Below are 20,252 nucleotides of genomic sequence, written 5' to 3'. Positions count from 1 at the left end.
CACTGCAGCATTACAGGCCTAAATGACCATTAGCATCACATTAACAAAATATGGCCCTACTTATATTAGAAATAGTGTACATATTTAATAGTAATAATTTTAAAATAAACTTAGCCTTATTAATCACAATATTCTAAGTTAGGGACGCTTGCACTTTGTTGATGCTGGTACAAAGTGTTTGCAATATTTAAAATAATTTATTATTATGATATTTGCATATAATATATAGACAATTGTAGGTTAGGCTTGCTGCTGCGTTGAACAGGTTGCTGTGTCCACTTTAAAGGTTCACCTTAGCCGAAAACAGGTCGGCTCTTAGAGGTCTGCTTTTACTGCAGTACCCTTCTGGGGTTCCAGGTGGGGGCTAGCTGTCCAACAAAGGTGCTGCGGTTGCAGCTGGGTATGTGTGTGTGGAGGTGTGTGTACTTCGACGTTGTCAGGCCATTCACTGCTGCGTGCCAGTGTGAACCCGTGCCGTCAGCGACTTCAGGGGGGTGCTGTGTTGCGGTGTGGTGGGTGTGCCAAGTGCCGTGTCCCTGTGACTTCCAAATTCTCCAATTGGTCAGGTATCTAAAATAGTAGAATTTGGCTGCCCCCAGGGGGGGACAGATATAAAAAGATATAACTAGTTAGATGTTTTGAGACAGTCCTTTTAAGAGTAAGATGAAAAAAATGTAATTTAGTTTACCATTTTTTAGTGGTGGGACATATTTATTCATGTGTACTTTTATTAAAGTATATTGTACGTTGAGTACAAAAAGTGGATAGAAATAATGTTGGTTTAATCAGATATGATACATAATTATGTATAGACGTTGACTTAGTATGATTAATAAAAAATCAAAAAAAATATATGCTAAATAATCCATAAGATAGTAAAATAATAATAAGTAAACTTAGAAGTAAATATTACGAGCGAAAGTAGAATTAACTAAGATTAGATGGGGTTACAATTAATTGGATTTCTAAAGAAATGCTACAAAAAAAAGAGAGGACTACAAAAATAACTTCATGCAGCATTTGTTCTTCTTATCCCTTATTTTCCTGAAAAATAAGTTTATTAGTTTATGTTATTAATGAGGTGGGTAAATAGTTTTTTGGAGAATAATTTCTTGTTCTCAATATTCTTTATATTTGCTGGCAAATTATTAAATATACGAGGAAATTTATATAATGGAGTATTCATAATGTAAGTGTTAATATTAGTTCTAGTAGCAAAGTCTTCATTGTTTCTTGTTGGGTAATTATGAACATTATTTGTGAAATGCCAACAATCATTAAAAACTTTTGGGGCTTGGTTATATTTAAATGAGTGCATAAATTTACACACATTGTATGTCATAAGTTCATTTACGGGAAGTATTCCATATTGTTTAAAAAGAGGGGATGTAGGTTCTCTGTTATTTTTAGTTTTTGCAATTATTCTAATGCATGATTTTTGAAGGATTTTAATTGGTTTTAGTGTTTCTTGGTTTACTCCCGTAAATAACATTATGCCATACTCAATTATACTCTTGCAGTATGATGAATATAAAATCTTTAGATGGCGTTTATTTAGTAAATCTTTCATGATTTTTAACGAGAATACGGCTTTTTGCAATCTAAGGTGTAGGTTGTCAAAATGTTTCTTATAATTCATTTTTTCATTTAGTGTAATTCCTAGATGTTTGGCACTCTGATCGTCCTTGTTCTGATTAGCATTGCAAACAAGCGAAAGTTTATTGATTTTGCTTTGGTTATTTTCACCAAAGGAATTTGTATTAATATAGACAGGAAAATCATTTTTTAAATTAATTTCTTCTTGAGAAAAATTCTGACGTGGGGTGGTAAAAATGATTACTTTCGTCTTTTTTGCATTGATGATCAGACGATTGGACGCATACCACTGTACAATATGTGGTAAAGTGTCATTTAGTGCATTTATTAAGTCATTCAGGTTGTCTTTAATTAAAAGGGTTAAGGAATCATCTGCAAATAAATTAAAAATTGCATTGGCAATGGCATTTTCGATATCATTGATAAAGATTTAAAAAAAATAATGGGCCTAAAACTGAGCCTTGTAAAATGCCCAGTAAGATCTCACGAAGGGAACTGCATTTCCCCTTAAAGTAAACAAATTGTTTTCTATTAGAAAAATAAGATTTAATTAGATTTAATGTTTGACCTCTAATGCCATAATGGTAAAGTTTACTGAATAATATTTGATGATCAATAGTGTCAAAGCACTTTTGAATGTCGATCAGTACTGCACCACAAATTTTTCCTTCTGCTTGAGTGTTTGCAATTAAGTTGCTCAAGTTAAGGAGATTGTGTACAGTACTGATCGACTTTCTGAATCCAAATTGCCTATCACTAAAAAAATTATTTTCTTCTAAGAATTCTAGGATGTTATTGTAAATGATTTTTTCAAGGGGTTTGGAGAAATTATTTACAAGGCTAAGACATCTATAATTATCAGGGGTGGAGGGATCTCCCGCCTTAAATAGGGTTATACATTTGGATATTTTCATACCTTCAGGGAAGGTACCACTGGAAATAGCTAGGTTATAAATTGCATTTAGGGGAACTGAAAGGGGTGCCGCACAATTTATTATGGTTTTCATTGAAATGTCATTTGCATCACATGATGTTTTTGGGAAACAACTGGTTATTGCATTAAAAGTTGTAAGTTCATCTAAAGGGGGGATGAAAATTGTGTCGTCAATTCTATTTGGTAGAAAATCATAATAATTGCGGTTAGTAATAGGAATTTGATCTAATAAACTGGTTCCTAGAGTTGTAAAATAAAGGTTAAATTGATTGGCAATTTCTAATGGATCTGTAATTTTAACATTATTGATCAGCAGATGTTCAGTATCAATTTTATTTTTATTTATATTTAAAGCTTCTTTTAAAACTGACCAGATTTTCCTCCCATCTTTCCCAGCCTTAATTATTGCATTTTGGAAATAGTTTTGTTTGGCCCTAGTAAAACAACGTCTTAATTCGTTTCTATAACGTTTATATGCAAGAATGTTGTCTTCAGATTTGTCTTTGTGTTGTTTATTGTATAGTAGATGTTTAAAGTTTCTACATTTTAGAAGATGGTCATTTACATGATTTTGATGGTGGGTGGTCTTTTTTTTGGGTTGAATGGTTTTTTTTGGACAATATACATCATAAAGACCCCTGAAGACATCATAGAATTTGTTATAAGCTAAATTTACATCGGTAGCATGGATAATTTCGTCCCAGTTTTGTCTATTTAATGCTTCTGATAGGGAGCGAAGATTTTCTTCAAATAAGGCACGTTTTTCAAAGCTATCATTTGATTTTTGTTTAGGAATTTTTGTTTTGAAAATATTACACAAAATAAAATGATCAGAGATGTCGGAAATTATATGCCCGGTTCACAAAAGCTTTTTAGAGGTCGACCTTTTTTTTCAGTAGGTCAACCGATTTTAGTACAACTGAAATATAACCCAACCTAAACTTATTCTTATTTTTTTGCTTCTATTACACAGTTTTTGTACATGAAAATGATAAGAGATTGTAATAATTACCCCATTATTCTTATTTACAAGTTTAATTATATTGTTCGACGAAAAAAAAGTTACTCTATACTTGGTCTCATTTTGCTTACATAATTAAAATCATTGGTTTATCTTTCTATCCCTGCTAGTGGTCAGTGAAAAACATATGGTAATTCAAATTTATTTTAAAAATATTCAAAAGCTGTCTTTTAAAAACTGTTTTAATATATTTTTTTTTATCTTAACATAAAGTAAAAACAATTTTTATAATATACTTTATTTTCATTACGTGTCCTAAAAAAGTCAGCTATTCATCGCTTTTATATAGAAAAAAAAATAAGAATCGTAAATAGAATTATCAGCTGATATCAATTAATTACGTAAATTTCTTTATTTTGATCATAAGACTTATGTTAAAATTTAAGTGATAGAGGAAGAAAGCACTAAGATTATTATTATTATATAGGTCTTTTCCGTATACTTAATGCCAATGGAGAATGAGTATAATTCTTATTCTCAGTTTATATATATTTTACTTTATTTAAAAATGTTACATTTCAGAGTTTTCAAAGATGAAATTCGTTGAGCAGCTACCTTTAATCTTTCTTTAATTCATAATAGGTAAACAAAATGTTCAAAACTTTTCTATTAGGGTCGGTCCATCCTTGTCAGTAACTAAATAACTGAGTGAAATTGCCGCTGTAGACCTCTATAGCTTAGACAGAAAATTTAATTTTTTTCCCGTATTGATTTGAAACCGATCAATATCCGGTCGATTCGAACCGGTACTAGGCCATACTGAAAAATTATGCATAGCATCGTATTTTATCAAGTTTTCTACAAGTATTAAAACTTACAATTATTGGATAAAATCAGTTTTTTAGTCCCCTGGCGCCGCGGAAAGCTGTTTATAATACGATGTGATAATTAACTATTTCTAGTCATATATCCTTGTAATAAAGTAACAGGATGGTGTCTGTCTGTGTGCTCTTTTTTTTATAACTTTGAAAATTTTTCACCCCACCCTCCCCCCTCCCGGTTCCTTATTTTTTTTAAAAATACGATAAGGTTAGGCAGACAGGTGAGACAAGCGCTGCGGCTACGCAGGTCAGTGGGCAGCGGCCATGGTCATTATTTTGTTTGGGGGAAGGTGGGATATAAAAATTTCAAATTTTTAAAAATTTCTAAGAAGACTCTACCGGATCTCGCTAAATGCAAACGATATAGTTATCCTTCACAGGTCCTGGAAAGGTTTATAACTATTTAGGGAGAGGGTAAAACCAGACCACCCAAAAAAAAAAATTTAATGGGGGGAGGGCGAGAAAACCCTGTGCACACCACTACAGTAATAAAAATAAATATGAAACTAAAAATTTCAATAAAATATATCTGTCTCAAATGATTAAGATTTATAAACACATCTTTAAAATGAGTCTTTTATAAACAAAATAGGGGAAGGGGGTTAAGATACATTTGCATAAACCGTGTGTATTTGCTTTATCTTTGGACTGAGATGTTAGGTTATTAGGGATAATATCATTCTTATATAATAAATTTTCCAAAGTTTTATGATATTTTAGATAGGCCTCCAGGTTTATGAGCTGTAGGCCTCCAGGTTCAGGAGCTACAGGCCTTCAGGTCGTCTCTGAACAAGAAAAAATAAAACTTTTTTCACCTGGAGGGCTGCAGCTCCTGAACTTGGAGGCCTATCCAAAAAATCGTAAAACTTTATATCAACTTAAATAACAAAAGATGATTATTTTGTTTTATAAATTGTAACTCTTCAAAAAAAACAATTATTTTACTTCTTCATAGACGACCTGGAGGACTATAGCTTCTGAACCTAGAGGCCTACAGCTCCTAAATGTCGAGGCCTATCAAAAAAATCTTAAAACTTTGGAAAATTTATTATATAAGAATGATTTTATCCCTAATAAACTATCCTCTCAGTCTAAAGATAAAGCCTATACACACAGTTTACGCATTTGTGTCAACCCCCCCCCCCCCCTCTTGATCCATTCAATAAATTTAAAATTCATATTTTTATTTCCTTAAATAATGATTTTAAAATTTTTTTTTAGATGACCTGAACCTGATACAGAAAAATGGATAAGACACATGCTGAGTAATAGTATACAAAGAAAGAAACAGTATAGCTTTCAATGACTTTTGGCAAAAAACACATTTTTTATGTATGTAGGTTTATTAATATTTTGTGTCTGATTGTATAAACTTTTTTTCATCACATGTTTATTATTTTGCTTATAAGCATCAGAATAACCTTTAGTAGTTCTGTGTGTTTTGCACTTCTTTAGACAAAAGTAAAGTTTATTTTTTAAAAGGGGATGTTTTTAATGAAACAAATCTCATTTATTTTTATTTCTTAACAAATGATAGCCCAAACACAAGAAATTTCCTATCTCAAATCTAAATTAATTTAATCATGTAAAATAGTTTGTTATATGCTTTCATCCTAAATATAAATGTCAATTGAAGTCAATCTTGCCAACCTTAAAAGTAGAAATGTGTACTACCTAAGCTTTATTTTATTTTAAAAATTAATAAAAAACAAACGTACAATTTCTATAAAATTTTAAATAAACAAACTTTAACAAGTCTTTAACATTTGATTATAACATTATTTGAATTAAAAAGCTCTTAAATAAAATTAACACAATAATATTTTTTGTTCATTTTAATAGATTTTGTAATATTTTTTAATGTTATTATTGTGTAAAAAAGTATAATATACAACACAGTACAGCTTCATTGATATTTCTTTGTACTAGTTATCTTGTCTTTTAGGCTGATTTATGCTTGAAAGATATAAATAAATTTTCTTTTAATTATAATTTGTTTTATAAAAAAATTAGTAAAATTGTAAGATTTTAATTTTTATCCACTTTCAGTGGTTACATATAAGTAGCGTGTTTGGCCGTTGGTCTTTTACCTTTCATCTAATTTTAAAATTTATCTTTTTCATAGAAAGCCTTCAATTTAAACTTTTTAATTTTGGTGTGGTACCTAATGTAAATAGGGTAATATCCTCTTAGAAATATTTTTTTTAAATTTTGAAAATTTGAGTACCCCCCCCCCCTTGACAGAACTATGAACTATGGCCGCGGCGCTCGGCCGCCTTGCCTGCCTAGCCGCAGCGCTCGGCTCCCTAGCATAAAACCTAACCTAAAAATGATGTTCTGTCGGGGGAGGGGGGGGGGGGGGAGTACTTAAATTTTTAAAATTGAAGAAGAGGAGAACGCCGTAAATAGATTTAAATGTGATTTTTTATTTGTGTATCGTATTTAATTATATAACCTTAAAACATTAAATTTAATAAACGTATTGATATTCAAAAATTATTAATCAATATTTTGTTTTAACAAGAATGACAACGATCATAAGTAGCGAATATAACATGAAGTGTATACAGAAATAGAAAGTATTAAACAAATTTTTATTGGCAATATGTTAATTCCTGAAAATTGCTTTATATCATTGACAACAGCTTTGAAAAAAATCTCGGAAATTTAATGCATTTCAGGCAGTGCAGAAGAACAACATGTTCTAGATTAGATAAGCATCATTTAATTAACTATTGAAATGTCGGAAAAAAATAATACAAAATCCCACTGGAAAGATAGAAGATGAGACAATCGATCATTGAGTTTGTGTTCATTTCCATTGTTATTGAGAACCTTTAAAATGTTTCAGCTATCCTATATAGCAGCTAAGAATTTCCTGTTCCCTCATGACCCCTTCTTCCGGACGTTTAAATTCTCGTGCTTATTGTAGTTAACTCTTATATAGGGGGTGGGTGGTGGGGAGGGGTGAATAATAATTTTGAAATTCTTAAGATCTAGCGCCCTGCTCCCTCAAAGCAAATAAAAACTATCGTAGTTTAAAGTAAACAAGGATGACAACATCTATAAAAGCGAAGCTCTGAAACGGTAGGACAAACGGACATTAACACTTGTATAATGTCAGAACTTAATAATCAGAATGCGAATGTATAAGAGTCAAAGCAAAATTGTAAGTAAATTTGTTGAAAAACTGCTTGATACAGGATAATGATTATGGACATACTTACATTTTTAGGACTTAATTATAGAGTTGCTTCGCTTATAATATTGTACTTTGTTGTCCCAGGAATCAGTATACCAAAAATCAGACCAATCGGATCATTAAGTCACATACAAAGGGGGGGGGGGGGGCGAAAGTGACACTTTTTGAAACCAAAACTAAAAGTCAAAGGAACTCAACTAAAAAAAGAGTTACAGGTCTGACATTTTGCATGGCAGTTGCTTTATAGGGGTACAATATGGAACTGTGAAGAAACGGCGGCGCAACCGCCGAAAACCGCCGAGAAAAGGCAACAAAAATTACGGCGGTTTTCGGCGGTTGCGCCGCCGTTTCTTCACAGTTCCATATTGTACCCCTATAAAGCAACTGCCATGCAAAATCTCAGACCTGTAACCCTTTTTTTAGTTGAGTTCCTTTGTTGACTCTTAGTTTTGGTTTCAAAAAGTGTCACTTTCGCCCCCCCCCCCCCTTTGTTGTTAAAAATGTAAAAAAATCAACATGTTTAAAATAGACGTACGGACATTTTGGTAATGGTTATAGAGTTGCTACGCTTTCTAAATCGTAGCTAACTACTAAAGGAATCACCATGCAAAATTTGAAATCGATAGGACAATTCTAACATGTCTAAATTAACGAAAAAAGCTATCCGTGACGGACGGACCGATCCTAATTATAGAAAAGCTTTGTTTTCAAAAAGGACCTAAAACGAAGGTGACTTAGAAGGGTCGAAGGTAGAAAAAAAATTACTTACATTTTTATGGTAGGATAATCTTTATAAAAAGGGCACAATTTAATATTTATTAGACCGCTACCTATCAATAATAATTTATAAGGACCCTTCCTTTATCTAATCAATTCAGGTCAGACGGAGGGTTAAAGTAAGAGCACACGTTGGTTAGGTGGTCAAAAGAAAAGGGAAGGATTCTTACGCCACTTTAAACTAATTTACGAATTTTGATTGGTCGTTTTGCGAAAGAAGAGTTGTCATTGGACAAGTTAGGAACTAAGATACGTGTGTTTTAAAATCAAGTTTTCTACGCATCGAAAGTTTAAATCATTTACGTAAACAGTTTCAACAGTTTCGGAGCCGTAAAATTTTGATGCGGCTCCGCGGAGACGTAGATCTGGAAATACGGCTTTTATTTGATTAAAGTTATATAAAAGTAGAAGGATGTGTGTCTATTTGTTAGGTAACAATAGTTTTTCAGTTTATTTTATAGAAATAGACCGTCGCCAAATTATAATATTACTTTAAAAATCATTTTTAGCCAATCTGGAGCCGGAGCCGTTTTTAACGAAAAATACCGCTCTAGCTCCACCAAAAATGTTGCTGCCCCCGGCTCCGAAACGCTGGTTTCAACGATAAAAAAACAAATTATTGTCTTAATAGCTTAAACAATATATATTATTATTTAGGTAATTAATTAATATAATTTCTTTAAGTTAGTGACGTATTTGAGTAATAAATCTTTTATAGATTATTTAGTCCTTGACAGGTTTATAATTGTATTTCAGTCTGTTATTAAACGCAATCTGTTGCTATTCCTTTCAAAAATATCTTTAAGGCTATCGTACAACATAAGTTTTTGTAAATCAAAGTTTTGGTGTCGTGAAAGGGATATATCCATAAAGGAGAGGTAGCTTTCGGAGAATCCTGTAAAAGTGTGTGTTTTATGACTTTAAAAAAAGGAGTAGAACTCTAAAATTTGGTATGGCAGTTGCTCTAATATGGTACAATAAAGAACTGTGAACAAACGGCGACAAAACCACCGCTACCCCCTAAAACCAGTATGTCCTGCAAATTTTAAAATTCTACTCCTATTTTAAAGTCTTAAAACGCACACCTTTACTGTATCTGAAAAACCTACTTTCCCCTGTAGTTTAACAAGTTACTCAATAAATATTCTAGATCTACAACGGATTTTAAAAGCGTAGATTTTTTATAAATAGGATCTGTCCTTAGCTGTTAGCTCTTTTCGTTAATTAAGACATGTTAAAAGCATCCTATCAATTTTAAATTTAGCTTGATGATTCCTATAACAATAAGTTACGATTTAGGAAGCGTAGCCACTCTATATTCGTTACTAGAAAGTCCATACGACCAGGGGTGGGGTCTAAATTCCCCTCCACTGTAATATCATTATATACTAGTAATAGGATGATTGTATGTTATGCTAAATCTTACAATAGTTTCCTTTCCAATATATCTTCCCAAAGGTTAAAGGAATGTTTAAAAATATTTTTTGGGGATGGGGGGCACCACCACCCTCCTAAGATGAATCGCCCGTATAATTAATGCCCCTTCCCATCGAAATGATGGACAGGGGTCGACTGAGCTACCACCCCCCCCCCCCCCCCCCACCCAACCCCAAGTTCTCATAGAGCCCCTAGTACAAAGGGGGGGGGCGAAAGTGACACTTTTTGAAACCAAAACTAAGAGTCAACAAAGGAACTGAACTAAAAAAAGGGTTACAGGTCTGAGATTTTGCATGGCAGTTGCTTTATAGGGGTACAATATGGAACTGTGAAGAAACGGCGGCGCAACCGCCGGAAACCGCCGTTTCCCGCCGTAATTTTTGTTGCCTTTTCTCGGCGATTTTCGGCGGTTGCGCCGCCGTTTTTTCACAGTTCCTTATTGTACCCCTATAAAGCAACTGCCATGCAAAATGTCAGACCTGTAACACTTTTTTTAGTTGAGTTCCTTTGACTTTTAGTTTTGGTTTCAAAAAGTGTCACTTTCGCCCCCCCCCTTATTAGTCACATAGGTAATTATTTTCAGTTCTAGAAAATGGATGATATTCTGGATGTCCTAGATCTTCAAGATGTCCATGATTTTGAAGTCCTGGAACAGTTGGAAGAAGGCCAACAGGATGAGAACCCAGATGTACCCATTAACCAAGATGATCCTAACAACCACGAAGATGACGAAATTGTACAAAGATACCGAATCAATCCATTCACCATCCCTGATGTAAGATTTAAAAAAAAATATCGATTCAGAAAAGGTATTTTTTATGCAAAGTTATTCTATTATTTTTCTTAAAATATTAAATGCTTTGTTGAAGTTTAAAACACACAAATTATCAACTATATGAAGACTTAAGATTTTCAAGTAATAGATTTCTTATAAGCAGGTAAAATTAGCACAATTAAAACTAATAACTTAAACATTGCTCTGTTATTTTTTTAAGTAAATTACTCTGTAATTCAAATGTCTATCTGTCTGTCCACCTGAAACATTTTTGGTAAAACATGATTTGCTCTGTTCTTATATAAAAAAATACCTAGTTGAAACTTCTTGTCAACGTTGGCATCATTACAAAGCTTAAGTATAAAATATCAATAACAGTTTTGTAGCCGCTTTTGTCAATAACAACTAATTTCCTTATATTTTAAAAAAAGAGGGGGTGGGTTCTTGGTGCTGTTCGTAAAACCTTGAACAAAATGGACTTAATATTGAGATATAATTATGAAACTTAGTAGTACATAAGCCAGGTACTATATCTAAATGAAAAAAAGAATTTAAAAAATTATATTTTTAGGTAAATTTTTAAGTCCTGTTATAATAACAATCAATTTTATTTAAGAGAATGTACGAGTAATTGTTGAAAAAGTGTCTCCATCTCTGGCCCCTCAAGATCGACGCGGAAATCCACTGTCAACCCCTCAAATAGTTTGCTTGGCACTAGAGCAAATGGCTAGTGGCCATTTTCAACGCACCCAGGTAAATACATAATGTAACACTAGCATTTTTCTTCTTGAATTTTAACTTAAGCCATTGTTAATGACTTAAATTTTTTTTCTTCTATAAAAGCAAAGTTGAACTTAAACCACCAAAAGGCTCCCTGAAAATTGCAACACATTCAAACAAACACTTTCTGAGATTTTAAGACTATAACAGAGTATAATATATACTATGAATAGCTTTGGGTCTAGAGGTGATACCAATTCTAAAGATGTTTTTTTTTGCTTCAATTTAAGATTGGTTGAAAATTTAGCTTGTTTAATATAATAGATTTTTAAAAGAGAAGCTTTTCTGTAATTATGGTTTGTCTGTCCATACATCCAATAAGTCTGTACTTCAGTTTCTTTACATTAATTTGGACATGTTAGAATTGTCCCTATTAAATTCAAATTTTTAATGATGATTCCTATACCCTTAAGGTACAATTTAGCAACTCTAATCGTTATCAGAAATACGTACGTCCATTTCAAACATGCTGTTTTTTTTTATTTTTATAAAGAAAAATTTTCACATAATATAATTATCCTTTTAATATGATTTTTGGAATACTGATTCCTAGGATAACAAAGTACAATGTTATAAGCGATGCTTCTCTATAATATTAATCAAGTCCTAACGATAAGTATCCTGTATTTGAGCAGTTACATCAAATTTACTTTTCCTAAAAGCTTATATATTTCTATTATACTTATTCAGTTCTGACACTCTAGTTTTCATAATCATTTGTTAATTCCTAAGCTTTGCTTTTATGAATTTTGTCATCCTTGTACTGAAAAATATTACTAAAAAACTGTATTCTAGGGAGATCTTATAGGTGTTGGTACATCTACAGTTAATAAATACTTGTACAAGTTTTGTGATGCCTTGATTAGTAACTGCAAGAACGAGGTAGATATGAATTTTCTTTTCTGTTGTGGAAAAAACACATCCTCGTAGCAGTTAAACAGTAGTATCTCTTTTGTTTTTATAGAAAAAAGAAAGAAAAAAAACAATATAACTTATTATTAACGAATTTACTCTATAATATAAAATATCCGTCCAAAAAGTTTTCGGGATAATAAAGAAATTAAGATACAAATTATTAAATTCTGTCAATGGCAAGTGGGTTAAATTAAGCAATATTTTTTGTCATATTAAAAAAAACACCCTGTATAAAATTAAATATTTGTGTTTAAGTACATACGAATGCCTAATGATCAGGAGTGCAAGGAAAATAAGAAGAAAATCTGGCGAAAATACAGACTAAAGGGCGTCTGCATGGGGATTGATGGAACCCACTCTCTGTTTCAAAGGTATTTTATTATTACATGTACCTCAAACTGATTTTTTTTATTGTACCAAGGACCCTTAAATATTAAATCAAAATAGTTTTTCTTTATCAAGTTTTAATTTTTAAACGACATGCATGAAAAAGAGATAGTGATTTAAGTAATTACCCTGGGCTGTTATATTTTTGGTAAAGGGATAGTTGCATGTAATGCATTTCAGAAAAATAATTTAAAGTTACAAGTATACCATCTAACATATAAAATTTTGTATTACAATAAATAACGATTAATTACACACCAATTAAATAGTCATTATGCTGTTTTTGTAAAAACAATACAGACATTTATGTTGCATATATCGAAAAAAATTATTTTCAAGTTTTGATAATTAAAAATCTAAAAAAATACCTATACGTCCTATAAATGTAGTTTAACAATTGGAACACAAAAAATATGCAGTTCTCTAAATTCAAGTTTAAATGCACTTCGTGCAACTATTTCTTTAGGTTATTATTGAATATGTTTAATTGAACTAAATACCTACCTAATAAGTTCTATCATGATTTTAACAAATTTATACAGCTTAAATCCAACAAAACATTCAATAACATATGTATAAAAAATAAAATGATGGTGCACAAAAAGTTTGTCTTTCTGTCCGTCTAATCATTTGTTTGATAGATTGTTAATTACACTTTTGGATATAGCACAGCTTTAAAAGTGTTTTTCACTGTTTGATTTTGGTGTTTTTGAGCTTAATTAATCTATGACATTATGGCGTCTGCTTTCTTTCATTTGTATGTCCATTAGTCTGTATGTATTTTAGCTAAAAAATCAAACTTATATGCCTATAAAAGAGATATAGGAATAGTTCTTTTTTTGTTAGTTTTTATTGATATCGAGGTGATTTTTATAGGGCAATTTCGTTTGCGTTCGTTTGTTTGTGGTTCTTTAGTTTTAAATTTGTCCAACTTATCCTAATCAATTTTGACACTATGGCATCTGCATTTTGGCATTTGTATGTCGGTATGTAGTTTATCAGTAATAGCATAAAATACAATATTTATATTCAGTGCACCGCGAGGATTACCTGAAGACAAGAACACAGAAGATTTTTTAAACAGGAATCTTTATAATACACTTATTTAAAAATTGAAACAGTCGAGTGGGTTACATACAATATCACAATTATGATAGGGATGTTCTAGATAAAGAAGTGCTATAGATTATTTAGCCCGTATTGGTCAAGTCATTTTTACTAAATGCAACTGCTGAAAAAAAAGGTTTTTAACGCCGAAAACAGCAATACTTATGTATCAGACGCTTTTTTTACTTCGGCATTAATAGGAGCTGATTACATAAAAAAAAAAATTGGTCTTTGAAATTAACATATTAATTTTGTTAGCAAGTTAAGTGTTATAATAATTTATTAGACATTTAGATTATTCTTTAAACTTACTAGTAACAGCAGGAATTTTGATTTAAATAAATTTGAGTTTTTGAATTTAAATTTCTAAGATCAATTTGAACATATTAACTTCTCTGCAGCTTTGCTTTTCTTCTAAAAACCAAATTCTACTTATATAATATAATTTTCATGAATTGTATAGAAAAATAATGATTTTATATAATTCCTCAATCAAAATATGTAATAAGGGCCAGACCACATCATTTATGATGTTGTGGAAAATGCGCCAGGTTTGTTTTTATTTAAGTTTTCGACAATCCTTACAAAGTAACAGGATCTCTGTCTGTCTGTACCGAAGGTTCTCGTTAACTGCTGAACTGATATGGTAATCCTTTACAGGGTAGCTTCTCATAGGTCCTTGAAAGGTTTATTTTATGGGAGAGTACCACATCTTTCCCCAGAGAAATCACAAAAAAATAAAAAGACGCAACCCTGCTGATGTTTTTGGCAATTAGCAAGACATATGTAAATAGGTGACTTTAATGTAGATTGAAAAGAAACAATTTAACTTAGAGCCTCTAGGGGCGTATCCGCTAGTGCAATAAATAAAGTTAGTTGGAGTTAAGATATAACGAATTGAAATTTCCGCCATGGCCTGCAAAGTTCAAGATGATCCACAAAATACAATTGAACTAAAATTTTGTTTAATGTTAAGATTTTAATAAGGGCATCATCGACGAATATTTTTTTGGCTATTTCTCGCCAAACTAGACAAATTCGAATCATTTGAGATAAGTTTTTTTTTATGCCGTTTTCAAAATTATCTAATTTATCGAGAAAAAGCATAAAGTCTGCATAAAAAATAGGATCATGGCGGCACAGCGGTTTCGCCACCGTTTCTCTAAAGTTTCATATTCTACTCAATTAGAGCAACTTCAATGCCAAATTGTAGCATTCTACTACTGTTTTAAAGTCCTTAAACACATACCTCTACAGAAAATAATTAGAAAAAATGACGCCCCTTATAATATATAGGAAGGTCACATGATGCAGGAATATACAGGCAGACAGAAGTAAAGGCTTACCTAGAGAGCAGGTATTATAAACTATGATTATTTACTAAGCTTCTGCTCTAGACTGAAAGTATAGGGGTATATTCTGCATGGGATCCCCTGCTAAGGGGTTGTGGGATTAAAAAAATGAAACACACTGTAAACACCTGAAGTTAATATAATCAATGAAATTTTTTTAATTCGACCAAAAACATTAAAAATATGGGAAGATATTTGAAAAATAGTAAAAAGCTAATTGGCCTCTCAATTACAGACACATAAATTCATAAGAATGATATGAAATTTCATTTAATCTAGGGGAGGGGGGGGGGGGGGGGGTGATTGAATGAAATATATTTTCCTGCCTGTTTATTTTGAAACATTTTTCAGAGTTCCAAGACAGATCTGCCTTGGAGACAAAGGGTTTGCCTTGTCAAACAGTTTAATAAGACCATACAGCGAGAAAGAAGCTGAAGAGGATAGGAATAAGGCTCTCTTTAATATAAGATTGTCAGGTAAATCTTATCTGATAGAGAACAGGAAAGAAGAAAATGTTTTTTCAAATTGCCATTTTCAGTTATTTTATTAATTTTTTAATATTTATCTTTAGCTAAAAAGGATGGTTCTGTTTAAGGACATACTTACTTTTTTACTTGTTTATAGAGATGCTTCGCTTATAGCATTGTACTTTGTTGTAATAGGAATCAGTATTAAAAAAATCAAATAAATTGGACATTAATTTATAAGTGTAAACAAAATTGTGCTTAAATTTGTTGCAAAATTGTGTTAATATAGGATCCTACAGAAAAAGGACATACTTTCATTTTTAAGATTTGATTATAGAGTTGCATTGCTTATATTACTTGACATTGTTGTCCTGAGAATCATATGCATATGAATAGGATAATCATATCATACAAAAAATAAAAGAAATCAGCATGTATTAAATGGAAGTAGGGACTTTCTGGTGCCGATTGTGGGGTTGCTAGCTTTTTTGAACCCTTATTATAGAAAAAATATATGTTTTTAAGGTGCGAGGGTAGAGATGACGGAGAATACCTATGGAATAATGAAAGGTAGCTCAATTATTAATGCCTAAATCAGGAGTGTAATTTTGCACAAGAATTATATTTTTCTGTGGCTGCAAAATATTTTATCCCCCCCCCCTCCTCTGTTATTTTATTAAGGAGGTGGGAGGGGTGCATATTCTGCATGGTTGATCCTGCTATGTGGTTGGGATAAAAAAAATGTATAAATTGAGAGAACTAAAACATTATTTTCCATTTTTCTCCCCTCCTTGTCGAGAAAAACTAAAAGAATATGTGGGAGGGGGGATAATATAAAAATATGTGCAGAATATTCACCCCTGGGAGGTGGGAGAAAAGTTTTCAGTACTCTTTGCATTACTCATTTTGGCTATCTCAAATATTTTTCTTAAAAAAATCGATGTTTATTTTGAACTATTTATTTTGTTAAGAGAAAATTAACACACCAAGGATTAATTATGCATTTTGTTTGCAGAAGTACCATTTGTGTACTGACTATGAGTAGGTTAAAACCACCCACCTTCTACCTTTTTCTTTAGGACGATTTACAGTGCTTCGTGGTGCCCGAGTTCATGTTGAGCATTATCAAAAAGTAGTCATAGGAAAATTTAAAATTAAATTAAAACTGTTTCCTTTTAAAGTACTATAATATAATTTTATGCAGTAGTTGGATGTCCATATGCCAATGTAGTAGAATGTACATATGTGTATTAATAACATCAAAATTTTTTAATACGAAGCTTTTCTATAATTAGGGTAGGTACGTACGTCCGTCCGTCCATAGAAGTTTTTCAACAAATTTACTCACAATTTTGCTTTGACTCAAGTATTCATTTATATTCTGAGTATTCAGTTCTGACACTATACAAGTGTTAATGTCCGTTTGTCCTATCGTTTCAGAGCTTCGCTTTTATGGATGTTATCATCCTTGTTTAAAATAGGAATTATTTAATAAAAACCAACTTTTATTATCTGTTGAGAAGTTATTTAATTTTAAATTGATAGGTTGTTGCATTTTGCACAATATGAGCATTAAATTAGGCAAGACTTACTGGATAAAGTTTTACAGCATTGAAAAATGCGTGTTTTATTTAAATTTACTAATGGTCCTAATATATGTAGAGAACTTAGAAAAAAAGTAAAACAATCAAAAATAAAATTTCTTTAACCAAAAACATAGTGCATTTATATTTCCCAAAAGAATAAACATTTATAATAAAGCACCTACAAACTGTAATTTATTTCAATTGACTAGATAGGTTTTTATTTGATTTTCAAGCTTTTTTATTTGATAGTGACTATCATTATATTAAGATTATTAAGTATGGATCTTGAACGCAGGGGAAATTTTGAACCATGACCATGATGGGAAAACTAAAAACCCAGATGATTTTAACCTCGAAGATTATGAAGAGCCCGATATTGCAGAGTTTCATAATTTGACAGGCAGGGTTGGAAGAAATTCTTAAAAGTTAAATGAGCACATTTTCACTCATTTCTTATTTTTTATAACACCAGTTTTTAAGCTAAACAAAAAACTTATTGAAACTACCAACATACATTTGAAGTTAAGTTTATTATTCCAACCTCATTCTAAGGTGTTGAAGCCAGAGATAGAATGAGAAGCCATATGGCTCCATTTGAAACTCAAGGTATGATTTAAGCTATGATACATTTAAAACTTTGGGTACATAACTTGTTTATAAAGACAACTAAAATGGGGACCATGCATAAAGGTGAGAAGCGATGATAAGCACCTTCAAGCAGTGACAAGAATTTTTTAAATAAATATGTTAGGTTACTGTCAAATATTGTTAAGTGAAGATGAGACAAAATCTTTTTTACCACAGTTATTTTTTTTTTTGGGGGGGGGGGGGATAAATATGATCATACTGTTAAATAATTAAAGATTAAAATTGGTTTCAATTAATATATGAAAATATAAAGAAAAATAAATTGTGCTGTACAATCCTTTATTACCTACTTAATCTTGTAGGGGAAGTTGTAATGCTTGGGGGAAGACTGATGAATGAAGATGGAAATTTGAGTGAATTCTCCGACGACATCGAACTGGATGGTTCCGGAGAAGAAAATTTTGAAATATAGATTATTATTAAGCCTGTAAGTCCAAGATTAAAAGGGGGGAGGCGGATGTGCCACTTTTTTAAAACAAAAGTAAAACGCGCATGAACTCAGCCTTTAAAAGAGTTACAGGTCTAAAATTCGGCACAGAAGTTGCTTTTGAGGAGAACAATATGGAACTGTGAAGAAACGGCGGCGGAACCGCCGCTCCCGCCGAAAATAGCCATTTCCCGGCAAAAATGTTGTTTCTCTTTTTTCGCCATATTAAACGATTTTAAATCATCTGAGATAAACTTTTTTTTTCATAAAAATTTCCCTTATATTTTCACTTGACACTTTTTTTAATATTGACATGTTTGAAGTATTACAAGTGTTACATGAAAATGTGGGGGAAATTTTTATGAGAAAAAAAAGTTTATCTCGATGATAGAGAACTGTCAAATTTGGAGGAAACAGGCAAAAAACATTTTTGGCGGGAGCGGCGGTTCCGTTGCCATTTCTTCACAGTTCCATATTCTTCTTCTTAAAAGCAACTGCTGTGCCGAATTTTAGAGCTGTAACTCTTTTATGGGCTGAAATCATGCATGTTCTACTTTTAGTTTCAAAAAGTGGCACATCCGCCCCCCCCCCCTCCTTTTATATGTCTACGGATTTTTTGTATTTATACGAGTAGAAAGTAATCTTTAATTTTAAAAATGTAATCTAGTTTTCTTTAAGTTTAAATTGTAAAAGTTTAAATGAAAATTAATCTTGCTAATGAGGTTCAATGTTAACAAGTGTACAAATAAGCCCCCGCATGGCCGGGGTTAGGCATTTAGAAAACATGTAAGATAGTTTAGGTAAAGTCTCCTATCCGACGTTTGTCAGTCAGAGAGAGAGGGGACAATGAGCCGTTTATTAAACTATTCCCTTAAGTTTATTGGCTTAACAACTTTGGTGACTTTAAATGAACTTTGATTATTTGCTTTATTAAGGTAAGTGCCCAAACATTTTAACTACTATTTTCATTTATAGAAGGAGTAATTTTGTGTATTAACATTGGTTGTGCACATATATTTATCAGCTATTGTCTTATCCCTTAATATCCCTGTTTTCACTCCTGAGTAATGTTTATTTCACCAATGAAAAGATGAATCCAATAAAGTTTTCTAAAAATATGTTATGATTCATTACTTTTTAGGAATACAATTTTCATAAAAGCAAAGATCATAAATAGAAATAGAATTCCACTCATTATAATCAACAATGTAATAACAAGGATGACAACATCCATAAAAGCGAAGCACAGAAACGGTAAGACAAACGGACATTAATACTTGTCTAGTGTCAGAACTGAATAATCAGAATATAAATGTATAAGAGTCAACGCAAAATTGTAAGTAAATTTGTTGAAAAACAGCTTGATTCAGGATAATGTTTATGGACATACTTACATTTTTAGGACTTGATTACAGAGTTGCTTCGCTTATTACATTATACTTTGTTGTCCCAGGAATCAATACACCAAAAACCAGATCAATCGGATGATCAGATCACATAAAAATTTGTTGTTAAAAAAGTAAAATAATCAAAATGTTTAAAATGGACGTACGGACATTTTGGTGATGATTATAGAGTTGCTACGCTTTCTAAATCGTACCTAACTATTAAAGGAATCACCATGCAAAATTTGAAATCGATAGGACAATTCTAACATGCCTAAATTAACGAAAAAAAGCTATTTAAAAAAGTAAAAAAAATCAACATGTTTAAAATGGACGTACGGACATTTTGGTAATGATTATAGAGTTGCTACGCTTTCTAAATCGTACCTAACTACTAAAGGAATCACCATGCAAAATTTGAAATCGATAGGACAATTCTAACATGCCTAAATTAACGGAAAAAGCTATCCGTTACGGACGGACGTACAAACGGACCGACCCTAATTATAGAAAAGCTTCGCTTTTAAAAATACAAATTAAGTTAGTTATTCAAAGCTAATTCGAACACGTTTTGCAAGTTGATAATATCCATGAATATACACTAATACAGTATACACAAAAAAAAATTAAACATC

The 20,252-nt window shown here is 31.7% G+C and overlaps 1 protein-coding gene across 2 annotated transcripts; it reads left to right on the top strand.

The window, feature by feature from the left end:
- Window positions 1-10,352: 10,352 nt before the first annotated feature.
- LOC145305653 (uncharacterized) lies at window positions 10,353-16,119 on the top strand. 2 transcript variants are annotated; one of them, XM_080147359.1, is made up of 8 exons: window positions 10,353-10,597; window positions 11,180-11,316; window positions 12,139-12,225; window positions 12,538-12,629; window positions 13,679-14,303; window positions 15,049-15,109; window positions 15,456-15,580; window positions 16,097-16,119. In XM_080147359.1, exons 1-5 carry the CDS (start codon window positions 10,381-10,383, stop codon window positions 13,752-13,754), a joined length of 609 nt encoding a protein of 202 aa, XP_080003485.1. In that variant the 5' UTR covers window positions 10,353-10,380; the 3' UTR covers window positions 13,755-14,303; window positions 15,049-15,109; window positions 15,456-15,580; window positions 16,097-16,119. The 2 variants fall into 2 exon arrangements, with proteins under 2 accessions (XP_080003485.1, XP_080003484.1); XM_080147358.1 differs by having other exon boundaries at window positions 12,514-12,629.
- The last annotated feature ends 4,133 nt before the right edge of the window (window positions 16,120-20,252 follow it).

This window comes from Acartia tonsa, chromosome 14 (genome assembly GCF_053477335.1).
Source record: "Acartia tonsa isolate MP-2025a chromosome 14, ASM5347733v1, whole genome shotgun sequence".
NCBI classification, from domain to species: Eukaryota; Metazoa; Arthropoda; class Copepoda; order Calanoida; family Acartiidae; genus Acartia; species Acartia tonsa.
The sequence above is the reverse complement of the archived record's forward strand: the minus strand, read 5'-3'. Positions and strand labels throughout refer to the sequence as shown.

Bases quoted from the DNA above. Each gene is read 5' to 3' on its own strand.
- LOC145305653 (XM_080147358.1), top strand. From the start codon at position 10,381: ATGGATGATATTCTGGATGTCCTAGATCTTCAAGATGTCCATGATTTT. The intron at 10,598-11,179 runs GTATTTTTTATG...ATTTTATTTAAG, and splicing joins AAAATATCGATTCAGAAAAG to AGAATGTACGAGTAATTGTT. The intron at 12,630-13,678 runs GTATTTTATTAT...ATTTATATTCAG, and splicing joins ACCCACTCTCTGTTTCAAAG to TGCACCGCGAGGATTACCTG.